Source organism: Schistocerca nitens, chromosome 12 (assembly GCF_023898315.1).
Source record: "Schistocerca nitens isolate TAMUIC-IGC-003100 chromosome 12, iqSchNite1.1, whole genome shotgun sequence".
Taxonomy (NCBI): domain Eukaryota; kingdom Metazoa; phylum Arthropoda; class Insecta; order Orthoptera; family Acrididae; genus Schistocerca; species Schistocerca nitens.
The window spans coordinates 137,299,592-137,317,392 of record NC_064625.1 but is presented as its reverse complement, the minus strand read 5'-3'; the positions used below and the strand labels follow the sequence as shown (position 1 = coordinate 137,317,392).

Here is a 17,801-nt window from a genome sequence, read left to right as displayed (position 1 = left end):
CTGTTTAAAGTGCCGTCAATGCGGACAAGAGGTGACCGAGATGTGTAACCAATGACACCGCATACCATCACGTCGGGTGATACGCCAGTATGGTGATGACGAATACACGCTTCCAATGTGTGTTCACCGCGATGTCACCAAACATGGATGCGACCGTCCTGACGATGTAAACAGAACCTAGATTCATCCAAAAAAAATGACGTTTTGCCATTCATGCACCCAGGTTCGTCATCGAGTACACCATCGCAGGCGCTCCTGTCTGTGATGCAACGTCAAGGGTAACCGCAGCCACGGTCTCCGAGCTGATAGTCCACGCTGCTGCAAACGTCGTCGAACTGTTCGTGCAGATGGTTGTTGTCTTGCAAACGTCCTCATCTGTCGACTCAGGGATTGAGACGTGGCTGCACGATCCGTTACAGCCGTGCAGATAAGATGCCTGTCATCTCGACTGCTAGTGATACGAGGCCGTTGGGATCCAGCACGGCGTTCCGTACTACCCTCCTGAACCGACCGATTCCATATTCTGCTAACAGTCATTGGATCTCGACCAATGGGAGCAGCAATGTCGCGATACGATAAACCGCAATCGCGATAGGCTACAATCTGACCTTTATCAAAGTCGGAAACGTGATGGTACACATTTCTCCTTCTTAGACGAGGCATCACAACAACGTTTCATCAGGCAACGCCGCTCAACTGCTGTTTGTGTATGAGAAATCGGTTGGAAACTTTCTTCATGTCAGCACGTTGTAGGTGTCACCACCAGTGCCAACCTTGTGTGAATGCTCTGAAACGCTAATCATTTGCATATCACAGCAACCTCTTCCTGTCGGTTAAATTTCACATCTGTAGCACGTCATCTTCGTGGTGTAGCAATTTTAATGGCCAGTAATGTATATTGGAACTTACGGCAACAAATAGACCTGACATCTTCAAATATGTCCACATCAAAACTGGTATGTGTGACCATGATGTGGTTGTGGCAACAACAGCGATTGGGTACAGTGAAGTTCAACCAATCGCGTACTTCGCTATGCCAGTGCTCACATTGAACATTTATAAGGTTCTTGGTAAGATTGTTTGAGCTTCTCTTTGATTTGACATATCATTTATAACTGCAAGTCTAATGTCATAAATATTATAAAGCATTAAAACCCCGATATTCATTTATAAACACCCTTACTACAGCCCCTAGATATCAGTCACATTGGGATCATGAAGATAAGATTAGAATAATCATGACATGCACACAGGCATTCAAACAATCATTCTTCCTGTGTTCCATACGTGAATGGAACAGGAAGAAACCCCAATAACTGGTATAATGCGACATCCTCTTTGCCACGCACCTCAAGGGGATTTGCAGAGTATAGATGTAGATATACATGTAGAAATGATATCACCTAGTGACTTCTAACAAACTTTACACAAAATTTAAAACCTTTTTGAAACTTTCTCTTCGACACTCCTTACAAAATAATGAAAGGAAAAACAAATATCGCTTAAAGTACATTTTCGTTGTTTATGCAGTAGAAGTTCATAATATTTTAATTTATCACTTCTTTACTACTAACTCCATTCACATCACTTTTGTAGATGGTATCCACATGTATCACTGAATGTACCTGCAAAATTATTTCATTGTATGACATATAGTTCAGGAGATGTGACACCACAACCACTGAGATGCATGACGAACTACCCTTTCCTAAAACAGAGTGCAAATTACCCAGACCATACTTATCCAGTGATAATGATGTTGTTTTATACATGGGAATTCAATTCTTTTAACAATGAAGGGTTTGAGTCTTATTGGCCATCACTAATCAAAACATTAACACACCGAAGTAAACAGATGAGAGACCTTGTTTCATTTACTGACTACTGACACAATATACCCATGGAAAGTTGCTGTCCATTCTGTGATACAATTAGGGCAATAATTCTACCTTCCTTTCTCCATTGGCACATTTATTTATGACACAACTTGTGGAAGATAAAAACCAGATGCCAAACACAAAGTTTCGCTGACACGTTTGCATGCTGCATCTCAACTGACTTTGCTAATGCAACTGAATATCAGTTTTCCGGGCATCAGATGTTTTACACAAATTGTGCCTGGAACAGCTGTTCACATTTCATGAATGAGGGTGAGAGGTAATCAATACCTTTGTAATGTTTTTAATAAAGAGAGAGCTTATCTCCTTAAGGTGTCAGTGAAATTGTAGGCGAAGAGGGAGATTGTTCTAGAGTTGATGTTAAAAAATCTTATCCAAGGCAATTATTGAGTGCAAAACCATTTTATTGCACCCTCCAACATCAAGCACCTTATAAAAAAGTGTAGAGTGATCAGTAAAAGAACAATATTGGACTGTGGTATGGTGGAACCTTGAAAAGATTACAACACTTCTGAATGAAGGAAGGGGCATCCCTACTTCTGTGCACAAACACTAAATGTTTTATCATAAAAAGACATTGGGAATAGCAGTTCACAAATTAGCTAGCTGTGCAGGATATAGAGTTGTTGTGAATTATTTCAATTTGGTATTTCAGTAAAAATACCTTCGTGGGGGGGGGGGGGGGGGGGTTATGTGACGCACCTTGAAGGAGTTATGCAAATTGGTCACAGATTGATATTCCTACAGGTATCGATGGAAAATGCAAAATTGTAAATTTGGTGGTTGATGGATGAATGTGTGATGCTGCAGTACAATTTCATGGCACAGTTGACAAAGATAATAAAAAATTAGAAGGTATAAAGTCTTTGCAAATTTCATTCCACATACGCATTCCCAGATGGATAGTAATTGTGCCTCACAAACAGGTGTGTGAACAATATACGCAGATTTCAGGATCTGAGAGAGGATGTGTAGTTGGGCTGAAAGAGGCTGGTTGCAGTAATTAATGAATCGCTTGACATTTGAGTAAGAGTGATGCCACTGTTTGATGATGTTGGCAGGAATGGATGAACCGTGGCTGAACACACTGCAAAGAAACAAGTGGTCGACCTAGAGATATGACAAAATGTGAGGACCGAGCAATAGTAAGAGAGGCAACAACTGCTGCTTCAGTGATCACAACGACCATTAATAGGCAGGCTCACAGAAACGAAGCTGAGCTTATGGCCCCCCTTGCACTGACTACCATTGATCTCTGTACACCAACGAGTGCATTTGCAGTGGTGTCAGGCACATTCGGCTTGGAATATCATTGACTCGAGTAGAACAGTCTTCAATGATGAAACCCACTTCGAAATGAGTCCCGATGACCAGCAAAGATGTGTCTGGAGACGCCCAAGACTGTGATGGGATACTAAAACGAATGTTACCTGCCGTACAATACAACAACCGGAGTGATGGTCTGTGATGCCACTTCATTTCACAGTAAGGCCCCTTTGGTCATCCATGGCACCCCTACAGCACAAAGGTATGTCAACGATATTCTATACCCCAGTTTTGTTGCCCTTCACAGCAAGCCATCCTGGGCTTACATTTCAGCAAGATAACACTCACCTGTGAATGGCAAGAGTTTCTACTGTTTGTCTTCGTGCTTGCCAAACCCTACCTTGGCCAGCAAGGTCTCTATCAATCAATGCCAAGTTGAATAACTGCTTGCACAAGCATCAGAAGTGGATCAAAGCATTATTAACTTCTCAACTTGTGAAGCCCTTTCTCTTGAGTAAACGGTCCAATTTTTCTGAAATTGCAATCATTTGTTTGCCTGCACATGTACAACACATCTACTGATTTCTGTCCCATTCAGATAATTTCTTTGTGGTGCATTGTTGTTTTTGTCTTAAGGGTGTATCAGCGATTCTGCAGCTCTTTCCACCTAATAAAGATAAAAAAGTTTTTCTTAAACTAATCTCTACAAGTGAGAACTGGCGATACAACATGCCCTCAGTTCTTGTGACCACCTGGCCTTAATGTCAGTTACTATCTTCAGTCTCAGTATTTCTTCTCAGTAACTATTCCTCTCCTCACTCCCTTTTAGTTTTCTATATCTTTCATTTTCTGACTTGTCTTTTTTTTGCCCTCTCCCCACCACTACCACATACAATGCGCTTAACTTTCTATTCTTATTAACTTGTGGACAATGTTTTGTCAGTAATCTCTGTTTCGTGTATTATCCTATCCTCCACCTTTAAGCTCTCCAATTTTCAAATCTTGTCTGGCGCAGTCCCCAAAAATCAGTCTTTCCTTCTCGCCTCGTCTGGTAAGTCTTCCCTGGCCTAGGGTTCTGGGCGATTCTTCTGTACTCTCCCCATTTCCTAAATCTCATCGGTCCCTTTCCATCATCCCAGTCCTTTCCCCGCCAACTCTTCTGCCAAAAGGAGCCACTAGCTCCGAAAGCTTGCAAATTTCGATACTTTATATGTGCTTTCTACTGCTGCCATTTGGCGAGTAGATTTTCTATTCATCCAAAACCATTATATTTCCAAAAACTGATTATTTTCTTTGTTAAATTAGTAGTGGAGTGTTTACATGTTCTGTGAGAAACAGCATTGGCATGTCAATTCACACGCAAATATATTTTTCAGCCCACGTAAAAGCATTACATATGTTTAACGTGCATTCTATAGGAACATTGAAAGGGACAGTAACAGTAAGGCCTAAGATAGTATTTTTGCAATGCGCTCCAAAGTTGAAATACATGGGAAATTATGATTCTTGTGGGCAAACGTATGAATTGTACACAGGTTCACCATGAAATTCTAACAGTATATGAACCAAATGCAATGTCATGACCAGCTGTACTGAAATGATGCCAACAATTTGACTGACAACACAGATGTGAGTGATGTTGATCTGGAAGTCCAGATCTTGCACTGTGCGGGTTCCTCCTTTTCAGGATTTCTATTGATGAGGAACTGAATGATTGGCAGAGTGTTCTGACCATTGTTTGCAAAGACTCGGTGACAATGTTGAAAAAATGAGTCCTTATCCATGCCACTTTGAAGTGAAGTGCACAATTCAATAACAGTTACTTGGCCTGCCAAAATAATCTGTAACTTAAAAACAGTGCAGGTAATTAATTTGGGTCATTTCATTCTTACTAATGGTTAATGATACCCATCCAAATACAGTATACTGAACAAAACTGGCAAGACAGACAGATAATGACTCCACTTCCTCATATCCAAATAAATTAGACAAGTCCACAATAACAATGACAGGAAGTGCCAAACACTCTCACAGCTAAAGACTTATGTGATATTTGTGGACAAAATGTAACTGACGGGCAAACTGTCTTTTGTAGTGTGTCGTGGAAGTTCACATGTGCTACTGCATCACACACACACACACACACACACACACAAACCATATATCTAACAGAGCACTTTACCTTAGGCATGCCAGACTGGATGCATTCTGCCAGCATGTTATCATCACCGCCAGCTGACAAGTTGTCGTCCGAGAGGTCCCCGGTTCCCGTGCCAGTCCCCGGTAACGACAACACAGAGAGGTCGGAACGTGAGCCGGCGTGAGACAGACCGGCTGCCGGTGTGCCCTCGGTGCAGTAGGTGCGCACTGTGTCCTCACACGGACCTCCGGCGTTCATCTGCTGGGGAGGAGTAGGTGACCCAAAATTAGAGTCAGTACTTTTCACCAACATAACTAAGAAACATGTCAGTGTACTACCTAATTTTTCCCCTAAATGAAATAAAAAACTGTCAAAACTCGTCGCTGGATTTTACCAGTATGCTGCAGTTAAGCACCTGTGAGTCCAAAGCACTACTTGAAATAAAAATATAAATTATTCTCAGAAAGTATACATGTATAAAAAGCAATGACAGTACTTCTTACTTCGAAACTAGCTCTGGAAGACGTAGTCTATGTGTATGACCATAGTATGAGAAGAAATTGTTGTATAATCACCAAATTGTAAATTTGAATTACATTACATGAAAAGGTCTACCCGTGGGCAGAGAATTGAAAATTTTGTGAAAGCAAAGTTGGGGATCTGCGTTCTAATTATTGCAGAATCCACTGTTACTTCCATTCATTTCTCAGCACTGTTTTTCACTTTTAGTAGTTTATCCAAATACTGTTTCCAACTTTTTACTTACCGCCTCTTGTTGCATTATTAGCTCTCCATTGTTCACTTTCACCAGCCTTCCACTATCACTTTCTCACACTTCTTTTCACTTTCCTGGCATTTCCTTTTACTTTCTTCCTTTTTATCTGTGTTTCGTTTTTCTTCTTTTCCTTTGCTGCTTTCCTCACCCTTTCTTTCCACAACGGTATCTCCTTACCCTTCATCCTCCAAGACATTGTCACAGGTGTTCTCTGCAGAGTGTAAAAATGCCCCTTTGAACTTATCCCATTCTGCCTCCACATTTCCACATTCAGTGCTTGGTATTTTGAGCTTAAGTGACTCCCTGAACTTTTCTTGTATCTTCGTACCTTTTAGTTTCCACACTTTTATTTTTTTCTCCCTTTCTGTCTTTAATCTTCCATTTTACCCATCCTCATCTTCGCCACCACTACTCAATAGTCTCTATCAAAACCTTCTTCTGGGAGTGCAGTTACATCCATCAACTTACATGATGTTGTTTCTCCACCAGAAAGTAGTCAATTACCATATTTGTCATTATCTGCCCCCATCCATACCTTCTTGTCTTTTCATTATTTTTCTTCCCAAATCATGTGTTGCCAACAATCAAACCATTTCTTTTGCAAAAATCAACAAATCTGTACACAAGTTCAATATTACTCTTTAAAGTGAACTATTGAACAATAAGCTACTTGGTATTAGAAGTATTGGTAGAAAGACTGAAGGATTTCATTAAGGTATATTTGAAAGTAGATTACATTGTTTATTACATTTTATTCTTGTTTGACAGCACACACCACTGTTTACATATCAATTCCCGTTTCAGGTCCACCTCAAGACACTACAAAAGTCATGGCATGGATGAAAAGGCACCTACACTTCCACTCTTCCTATGCAACTGTTTCCCTTGCATTTAGCCCAGGTTTGAAGTCTTGGGAAATTTTTGTATGCTTCATCAAGTCAGATTCTGTGATCACTGCCAACTGCTTGCCAACAATCCTTTCTGAGATTGTGACCTTTGTATACCCTACTTTTGGTGTTCCGTAGCTCTGGTAGTATATGGATTACATTTATAAAATTCATAATTCTCTTGTTTGTCAATTTCTCCACTGCTGTACACAATAAACTCACAACAACAAACAACTATTACACGGACACTATATTGTGGCAATAGGCCGTGAGTGTACACGAACGAGAACTTAAGACTGCTCGAGAGGTGAGGTGTTATGCGGGGCAGCAAGCCCCGCCTCCCTCTCACAGTGCTGCCACCTGTGTCCGTGTTCTGTGCATCTACGAAACCAGAGCTCTCCTAACAGTCATAGGGATCACTGACACCTTCTAGTGTAGTGAGAGTTGCAGTGAAACCTCTTTATGCAGCAATGTTATCGTCTTCACTCACTTCAAAATAAGAAAGAAAATGACAGTGCACAAGACAAAGCAAAGTGGAGTGTAACAAACTATTTGGTGCTGGCTACAGCGGAACTGTTCACTGCAGTTCGCAGTGGTGAAACACGGCCGGCCTACTGGTAACTTACAAAACCACAGTGCAAAATAACCGCACCTAAAACTGACACATTATAGTGTCCGCATAACAACAACATAGACAGCTATATGTACGCGCACAAACTTTTGAACAAAAGCAAAATGGCGTTGTTTTCACTCAGACATGTGGCCGCACCACTGTCAGTGAGGGTAGCGACAAGTAAAAGTGAGAGCGAGAGTGAAGCATTTACAGATAAGAACAGAGGTAGATATTGCCCGGCAATACAAAATATTCTCCACCCTTGGTGGAAAACATCAGCAACTCCACATTAATATGCAGGTAACTACCTGCAACATCAGCAATACTGCCCTGCCACACTGCAAAATTGCTGTGTATTGCATCCACATTGCAGCAATGTTGACAATAATGCTTCTAACAACAAATATTGCCGTAAAATATAGACAGTGAAAACACACCTTAAAAGACATTGTCAGAAAGCTGAGACTCTAACTCGGGACCTTTGCCTTTCGCGGGCAAGTGCTCTACCATCTGAGCTACCCAAGCACGACTGACACCCCATCCTCACAGCTTTACTTCTGCCAGTACCTCGTCTCCTACCTTTCAAACTTCACAGACGGTAGAGCATTTGCCCACGGAAGGCAAAGGTCCCGAGTTTGAGTATCGGTCTGGCACACAGTTTTAATCTGCCAGGAAGCTTCAATTTCAATCTTGTTTACATGCCTGCTGTCTCCGTTCAATGCTATATGTCGAGTGGTTACCTTTACTCCTTGCATTATTTATTACTAATCTCCAACATAATTCAAGAGTGGCACATGACATACATTATGATGCAGGCACACACAGTTATCTACAGCTCCACCTCACTGGTAATGGTATTTTATAACTTACTGGCAGATTAAAACTGTGGGCCGGGCCGAGACTCGAACTCGGGACCTTTGCCTTTCGCGGGCAAGTGCTCTACCGACTGAGCTACCCAAGCACGACTCACGCCCCGTCCTCACAGCTTTACTTCTGCCAGTACCTCGTCTCCTACCTTCCAAACTTCACAGATGGTAGAGCATTTGCCCACGGAAGGCAAAGTTCCCGAGTTCGAGTCTCGGCCCGGCACACAGTTTTAATCTGCCAGGAAGTTTCATATCAGCACACACTCAACTGCAGAGTGAAAATCTCGTTCTGGAATGGTATTTTTGTGTAATGAATGTTTGCTCACTGTGTTCTAATTTCAGTAACTAACTTTCTCGAAGACATGTAAAAGCAGTAAATCAAGTGCACAGTAAAGAAGAGTGCAGCACAAACCTCTACGTAGTTGTTCTGCGGCTGGGGCGCAGCCACCACTTTGGCATGCCTGCGAGGGCCGGCTCCCACCTTGAGCGGAATGCCGCTGGGCCGGCCCGGGCTCCGGTTCGTGTGGCCGGCCGAACGGTGGCCCAGCCTGTCGTAGTGGCGCTGCCTGCAATGGCGAGAAGTCTCAGGTGAAACTAATACACTGGGTGACAGTTGCTAAGGAAGAGGTACATTGTCAGACAGAAATAATCACAAGTAATGACGGGCGATCTGAAACCTGTTACGTACGTAACAGGGGTGGTGGTATACTTATAAAAGAAAAGGGTACAGACTTCACTAAAATGGAAAGCAGGATAACACACATACATATGTATACAACAATGAAAACAATCAATTATTCATAAAATTATTTAATTGGATAGATAAAAAATCTACTCACCAAGCAGCAGCAGAACACACACAAAATAGACTGCTGTGAATGGCAAGCTTTCAGAGCCAGCGGCTCCTTCAGGCAGAAGGGTTAAAGGGGAAGGAAGAAGCATGAAGGAAAAGGACTGGAGAGGTATAGGAAAAGGGGCAGATTTTGGGAAAGTCACCCGGAGCCGTGGGCATGGGAGACGTACCATAAAGGATGGGAAGGAGGAACTGATTTTTGGGGACTGCATCGGACGAGATTTGAGAACCTGAGAGCTTAAAGGTGGAAGACAGGGTAATATGCAAAGACAGAGATTACTACTAACTACTAAAACATTGTGCACAAGTTAATAAGAGTGAGAAGCTATGTGATTACCATAACTACTCTTTGCATCACTCTGTTTTAGTTTTCTACATCTTTCGTTGTCTTTCCTGTCTATTTTACTGCCCCCTCCCACCTCTGTTATGTACATTGCACTTAGCTTCTCACTCTTATTAACTTGTGCATCATGATTTAGTAGTAATCTCTGTCTTGCATATTACCCTGCCTTCCACCTTTAAGGTCCCAGGTTTTCAAATCTTGTACGATGCAGTCCCCAACAATCAGTCCTTCCTTCTCATTCCTTACAGTAAGTCTCCCCTGGCCCACAGTGCTGGGTGACTTTCCCAAAATGTGCCCCTTTTCCAGACCTCTCTAGTCCTTTTTCTTCACCCTTCTTCCTTCTCCTTCAACCCTTCTGCCTGAAGAAAAAGCCACAGGCTCCGAAAGCTCGCCAATCCTGCAGCCTTTTATGTGTGTGTTCTGCTGCCGCTTGGTGAATTTTTTGATCTATTCAATTAAATAATACATATGTTAATGTTTGACACAGGCAAGACTCCCTACATGAAGGATTATATTGGACTCTCAGTACTGAATATGCCCTCCTCAGGCACTAATACACATTTTGCACCTGTTATTCATGCTGGCTACCAAACTGTCGAGTCCTTGGGGGATACTGCCACACTCCTCTGTCAAGATGGTTTTCAGTTCTTGCACGGTTTGGGAGGGGGGTGTTCACTGAGAAGAACGTCTGCTAAGAGCATATCACTTATGCTCTATAGCGTTTAGGTCCAGAGAATACGCAGGTCATTCCAGACGTTCAATATCTTCGTTTTCCAGTTTGCCTCACACCTCAGCAGTCCTGGGCAGGTGGGCACTGTCACCCACAAACAGAAAGTTGGGGCCTATAGCACCCGTTAACTGACCGTCACGATCCAGAAGAATATCACTGCAATAATACTCTGCTCTAACAGTACTTGTGGAAAAATATGCAGCAGTATTTGGTCATTGTGCATAATGCCTGTCCACACCATAATGTCTAAGACATACCGATGACACTCACAAACATTCTCTGTCGTGTAGTGTGTTCCCCTCTCTCTCCACATTAACTGGCGTCCAGGATCACCTGCCACAGCGAAGCAGAATTCACTGTAGAATATCACTCTGGAGCACTGTTGCTGACCAAACCTACATGCTCCTTACACCTGCAAACTCATTCTCGACAATGGCGTGGTTGAATTGGGACGCATTCAAAGGCTTCTGGGTGTACAAATGAGCCTGATGTAATAGTTTTGGCAGCAGCTGCAAGATCTGCAGTGATTTACCTAGGAGTGAGCCTTCTGTTCCCATTTGCCACTAGGGCTGCCTATCGATTCTCTTGCAGTGTGGTGGTACGTCTATGACCGTTAGTGTGCTTCCGTGTAGCATTTACACCGTCAGTGGCCCGTCTTAACTGCGAGATGACATTTCTCGACACACACATTATTGTGGCCACAGCAGGAATACCTCGACTGGCTTCAAGTCACCCAACTGCTCGTACACAATCGTAAGCACTCAACTGATGTCTCGCAGACACGTTGCTGAACCACACGGAATGTCACACTAATTGGTTCGACAACCACCTTTGTCAAACACTGTACTTGTTGAACTGTTGAATGCAGTTAACACATCCCACGCTTTACCCTTTTACTGTCATCGGTTGGGTGCTCCGAAGTAATTGTCGTTGTTCCGTAGCTGTTGGCAGTTGTTCCTTAGCTAGTGTCAAGCAGTATGTTCGGTGCCTGTGAAATTCAGAACTATTGACTACTGTAGTAAAATTTCATCATCATCCTGTGACACTGCCCAAAGAGTTATGGCTAGGCAGAACTTTGTGATGAGCAACGTAAACGAAGTCTGACTGCACGGAGATGAACTTCGCTAATTTATAGGGTCACGAATGGCATTTGTTGAGGTACTTCTTAACACACTCAACACCATTACTGAGATACAATATACTGAAGATATGACATTTTTATTCTTATGTTGTACGATCCAGCTGAAACGATGTATGGCAACCACTTGTACCTGTACGAGATTGTGAAACCGTTGACAGGTCAGAATTTTTTCAGATGTAGCCAAACTTTTTAAGTGGCGAGAATGAGAGAGAGATCGTATACGAACAGTTATCGTGCTTTTAGAACTCGACAACTTTCCAGAGCGGCCGTGTTGGATAGTTACTTTCCACAGATAGTACTCGATTTCTGACAAATAAGACTAATATTGGCACAGTGTTATCTTTGTGTTATTTCAGGAATCACATCACCTGCATTCATACTCCACAGTCACCCGTACAGTGTCGATATGACCTTTCTGGTAATAGTGTTATTGTGCACTTACTGAAGACAGATGCTACAGAGGATAACTACATGTTCAATTCTCAATTCACTCTGATTTCTATAAATAAGTCAAGTTTTGACAACAAATTACTACTAAGCATGGAGACTTCAAAACCTTCCTCCACTTGTCTGAATATAAACAAGAGATGAAGGTGTAGTAGATGACTCAGGCTGATTTCACAAGAAGCATGCAGAGAAAGTAGATTAATAATACACAACACTTTGTACGTTGCAAAAAATAATGGAGTGTCTCAGTATTTAAAAATATGTCAATTCTTTGGTCAACTATACAGGTGGAATACTGATTTAAATTATTTACGAATATTGAGGGGTCACAGGTAACAATAGAAGCACTCTTTAAGTTCATGTATTAAAATGAGAGTTCAGGTTGTATACGTGGACAAGGAAAAAAAATTCCCGGATTTGTCCCATTTAAAAATACACTTTCACCCGGGTGAAAATACACTTTTTCCGTGTTAAGTGACAGTATACTTTTCCTCGGAACTAAAACTTATCAATTTACAGAGATTGCAACGCGCTTTTGTAAGCCAGTCGTAGTCCATGTCACGTGATCTCGCCAACCGATACAGCGGATGTTCAATGCAAAGGACACGTCATGTCAGCCAATAGCATTATCACTGTTAAGTAGCGCGTACACACAAACAGGAAAAGTTAATGGTTTAAATTAATATACATAGTGTTGCTACAAGAAAAGCATAGCTTTCACATACAATATTGGTATCAACAATTAATAAGCTGCAAGAGAAGCTTAACTTTCACGTATAACATTGATCTCCTTTGTGCGTATTACACTTTAAGATACATCACACAAATGTGCCAGTAAAATTTTTAATAACGACATAAATGTATGATCTTCTGGGCTCGAAATTTTTCTAAATGGTCATCCTCAAAGAGTTGATTTTTAAATGAGAGTCAAACGCTCTGTGATTAAAGAAATTCATCGCACATAGTTCATCTTGGGTAAAAGGAAATTTACTTTGAAAGTAACGCTTTTCAGTCAATCATTCGCAATGTTGTCCCACGACCTGTTAGATAGAGGTTCGTTTCAGCAGTTGCCAGAGAGCGCCAATTGCAGGCGTCACACCGCATACGCAGCTACGATGATGCAAGAAGCCCGTATGTTCGTACGTGTAAAACACTGAAAGATCTTACGTTATGTCATAAAAGAAACAAGACATCAGAGGATATTCCAAGAGCATCGGAATTTCTGAACCATAATAACGTGCATAATTCGGTTTAAAGTGCACATTCGTTCATCCAGATTCGGTTGTAAATTTTCTTGGAATACCAGTAGTGTATTATTTCATTTTTGGTTCTTTATTATGGCATAATGCCATACTTGCAAGAAGACAAAAACATGCTCTTTTGCAATGCAGAGAACAGTTGAAACTAGCCAGTAGTGTGGAATTAAGGATTTCGTTACAAATAAATTGACTGCCTCAGTGGAAAAGATTAATAAAAACCACTTTTCTTTAGCAAACAGACAAAAATAACTTCATTGTTCTGCAAGGTGATTAATGCTCGACTGAAATTGCCGCCCAGGGCAGATACCCCAATTCGCTCCTAGTGAATATGGCAGCTTGCACGCGACAGTAAAATTTTTTCGAATAGCATCTTGCTGCTACTGCTACACACTTTAGTAGCCATAAGTGGGAGAAGGTACTACACACACGTGACGCAACTGCGCATGCGCATGGGCCCGCACGCAACTGCTCACACGAATCTAATGTAAACAGTTGCGACGTCATGCTCATTGGAGGCAATTTGTTGTTATGAAGCATTGCATAGTCTTCCCAAAGCCTCTGACACATTTTGCTGCTGGCAGATACTTGCATGAGCACTGTGTTTTGTTGTTGTACATGGCACATTTCCTTCGCAACTTAAGTTTTATTTTAGTTCTTTTCTCTCATTCATGCTTTATTGCTGCAGTATTATTCTGCAGTAGCGGGATACAGTAATATCCTTTGTTTAAATATTATTTCTTACCAGTCAAAATAACAAATTTAACTGAAAACTAAAACAAAAAAATCCTGGAATTCTAAAAGATTCTCGGGTTTTTCCCGGTTTTGTCCCGTATGAAAAAATTCCCAGGTTTTTCCCGGATCTCCTGGTTGTCCCAGGTCGTATACACCTTGGAGTTACACAAAGCTGCAACTTATCACTTCTTCTCACATAACTAGCTGGAAAATCTAAGGAAAACTGAACCAAAGTCTCAGTACCAGAGAAATTATACAGAAAGTTCTGTCACTACAAACAGGTCACGCGTACAATGTACTACACATACTGACAACGGGAGGCCACAACGTTGGGATCACAGATTTGCTTGAAACTTAGTACACTTTTAGTAGGCCATCAAAACGACATAATGTGCAAGTAGTAACGTGCACTACTCTGGCAATTTTGAGAAAATCGTAAGAGAAGTTTTAAGCGTCTATTATCTTACTGATGTGTCTGTACATAGGAGCCAGACAGCAGAGTTCACGGTGGTCACGTGGTTAGCATTCAAGCTTTGTAAGATGAACGTATACGAGGCTACAGTTCGACTCCCACTGAAACCTTCATTTTTGTAGTGCAAATGTACATTCTGTGACACTCAAAAAATTTGCACCTACACTATTTGTTCTTGCTACTTAAGCTATGTCTCACCACTACACAGGTTAAATGCCAGAACGGGCCTGCCTTTGTGTCTGCAGCTCAAAGCGTTGAGATGCAATGTAGTTCCAGGTACCTTACCAGATTGCACGCGTAAGAGATTTCACAAATTACGACAGGCGAATGCAGTAAGGTACCGACCTGCCCGTGCCGGGCATCCCCACGCTGATGCAGGCGTTGAGCATGTCCTCGTCCGCCTCCTCCTCGCCCTCACTGACAGGAGGCAGCTCGCCGCACTCCGTGCCCTTCTCGCGGTCCTGCTTCTCCGTGCCGTCCTCTTCGGACGTCACCTGCAGCGATGGGGACTGCCTGGGTGTCGTACGAACTTCCTGTGGTGGGAGAATTACGGCGGTGAAATCCGGAGAAAAGAGTGAGAAATAGTTCTGTTAAGAAATAGTAGATGAAATGGTACAGTACCAATATTTGGAAAGCTAGGGAAAAGAACAAAGTGGCCTTCAACTTTACAAAAAATTTTAATCACGTCTTTCTGCTCACAAAAACTGCTACCAACCAAAACCAAAGTATAAATAACATTTTGCACCCTTAAATAGACCAACTGCAACCTACATGTGGAGACAACTGTAATCATTTATATTCTGAGATTGAATCGCTGGACAGTAATTACTTTCAGGAGGAGAAATGTTAAGTACTGTTGACAGACAGACATAAAAGCACAACTATTAGTTCCTCCTCAAGGAGGAGACAATGACAGACTGAGAAAGATTAGGAAGGAAGAGCCAGTTAATCAAACCCCTGGGTTTTGCAGGAACTATGTCATCTCTCTTTCGAGGATTCCTATGCAATTTCTCTTATGTGAGAGTACAGAAGTTTTGTACAGTTAAATTCACGATGTTTCCCTTTACAGTCATTGTATATAAATGAGTAATCAGGTTGTTTATTATTATTACGTTAAAGTCAATACACCATTGCATTTCTTATTTTTAGACAAATAATATTGTGTGTTAGTACAAATACTGGTTTATGTTATTTGTTTGAGGTACTCCTTCGGTGGTGTGTGGTGGTTTGAGTTTGCCAGTAGACACCTTTACGTCAGAATGAGCAATGTCAATATTTTCGAGGGAGAATATTCATCAACAACATATATAAATGCATTCGGTAAAAATTTACAAATCATTTTAATGTCAATTCGATAGCCACACTAAAAATACGAATATATATGATCGCACAATAAATGTACACCAATGTACAATTCAGTAAAACTTATTTAAAATGTGCAAGAGAAAAAGTAAATAATTAATATGCTGAAATGGAATATACTCCCACGAATACGTTTCAAATTTTGCCACCTCAGTACCCTACCATGTGGTGACATCCTAGTGTGAAATATGACTCTGAAAGAAATAAAGTTCACACTGAGAATTAAAAACCAACATGAAACTAATGAATGAAGAAAATATTTACTACATGACTTTACTACATTTTTGGATGGCCCATACCCTCTAGAGCTCTGGTTGGCAAAACCATAAAAAATATTCTTGAACAATGAAAACTCTAGGTTGGAATATTAGGAAAGGTTAGATTGCTAGTCACCATAAAGATGGCACATTGAGTCACAGACAGCACAATGAAAAGACTGCTACACAGTGAGCTTTTGGGCAAAGCCTTCTTCAAAAAAACACATGCACATTCACACCTCACGCACGCACGAGCCCCCCTACCTCGGGCAGCCTAAAAGAGCAGTGCTGTATGCATGAGATGTGTTTGCTTGGGTGAATGTGTGTGTGTTTTCTTTTCTGAAGAAAGCTTTGGCCAAAAACTCGCTATGTAACAGTCTTTTCATTGTGCTGTCTACAACTCAACATGTCACCTTTATGGTGAGTAGCAATCTGTACTTTTCCTAAAGATATTCTTGAAGTATATTCTGTTTTAACATATTAATTATTTACTTTTTCTTTTGTGTACTTTAAATAAGTTTCCACTGCACTGTGTATCCATGTACATTTACTGCGTGAACATACATTATAGTGCTTTCATTGTGAATATCAAATTAACATGAAAATGATTTACAGATTTTCAGAGAACTTTTTTGATATGCATTGTTAATGAATGTTTTTCCTTGAAGAATATTCACTTATCTTCTTCTGAGGGGCTGTGTGGAGTTGGAAGCTGCATGATATACTTGTTTTGATATAAAGGCATCTGCCGAAAAACTCCAACTGTCCCACATCACAAAAGTAGTACCTCAAACCAATTATAATACAGCACTAACCAATAATTTTACTAACAGAAAATATTATATGCATAAAAATATGAAATGTGAGGGTGCATTGTTTAAAGTGCACTGTCTAAAACAGTGTTAATAAACAACATGATTACTCACTGATAAATGACGACGAGGGTACAGTTAACTTTTCATCTCTATTTAAGAGAAAAATACCAAATTTAGCTACACAAAATTTCTGTACCCTCACAGTTACACTTTTTATGAGCTATACTGATGTATTACAACTCTACCACCACACCGTCTGTTGCCATGCATACTCGATAAAGACAATACTCCAGGAATTGATTGCACTTGTCTGCTATTTACTTTACAGATGTGCTGCACTGTCCCAGAACACTTTTAATCCAAGATTTCCATTTGAAAGGAATGAGTATGCTTAAAACAATGTAAGGTGTTGCATCTCACTTGCCAACAGGGCATTGTTGAGGTGGAGAGCTAAAAGTATTCTCTTGTAATATGTTGAAATGGAATGTAACAGAGTCCTTGCAATGATTTCATTTCTACTGAGCACCTCTGAGGTACTACTGAGCAAGCTGTGACCAGTCACCATGGGGTCATGAACTTGTGGATTAGGACTGCTGTATAATGCAATCAGTGTCTCGTGGAGGCTGTGCCACAATGCTTTGCTGTCGTCAACTGTGTGAAGTGGAAGGTGCACTGTGCTATGAGATATCTCTAATCGAAAGAGAATGAATGGTCTTTCAGAAGTCACTGCTAATGTATGCATGGTCAAAGGTGGTGGTGGTGGTTAGTGTTTAACGTCCCGTCGACAACGAGGTCATTAGAGATGGAGCGCAAGCTCGGATTAGGGAAGGATTGGGAAGGAAATCGGCCGTGCCCTTTCAAAGGAACCATCCCGGCATTTGCCTGAAACGATTTAGGGAAATCACGGAAAACCTAAATCAGGATGGCCAGAGACGGGATTGAGCC

At 41.3% G+C, this 17,801-nt stretch overlaps 1 protein-coding gene across 1 annotated transcript in view; it reads right to left on the bottom strand.

The window, feature by feature from the left end:
• Window positions 1-17,801, bottom strand: part of LOC126214965 (uncharacterized) — an 815,775-nt gene that overhangs the window by 91,298 nt on the left and 706,676 nt on the right. Inside the window, exons 23-25 of the mRNA XM_049941599.1 lie at window positions 14,768-14,955; window positions 8,858-9,011; window positions 5,347-5,562 (exon numbers count right to left, since the gene is read on the bottom strand). Of these exons, the coding sequence (XP_049797556.1) occupies window positions 5,347-5,562; window positions 8,858-9,011; window positions 14,768-14,955 (558 nt within the window). The remainder of the gene's footprint in view (window positions 1-5,346; window positions 5,563-8,857; window positions 9,012-14,767; window positions 14,956-17,801) is intronic.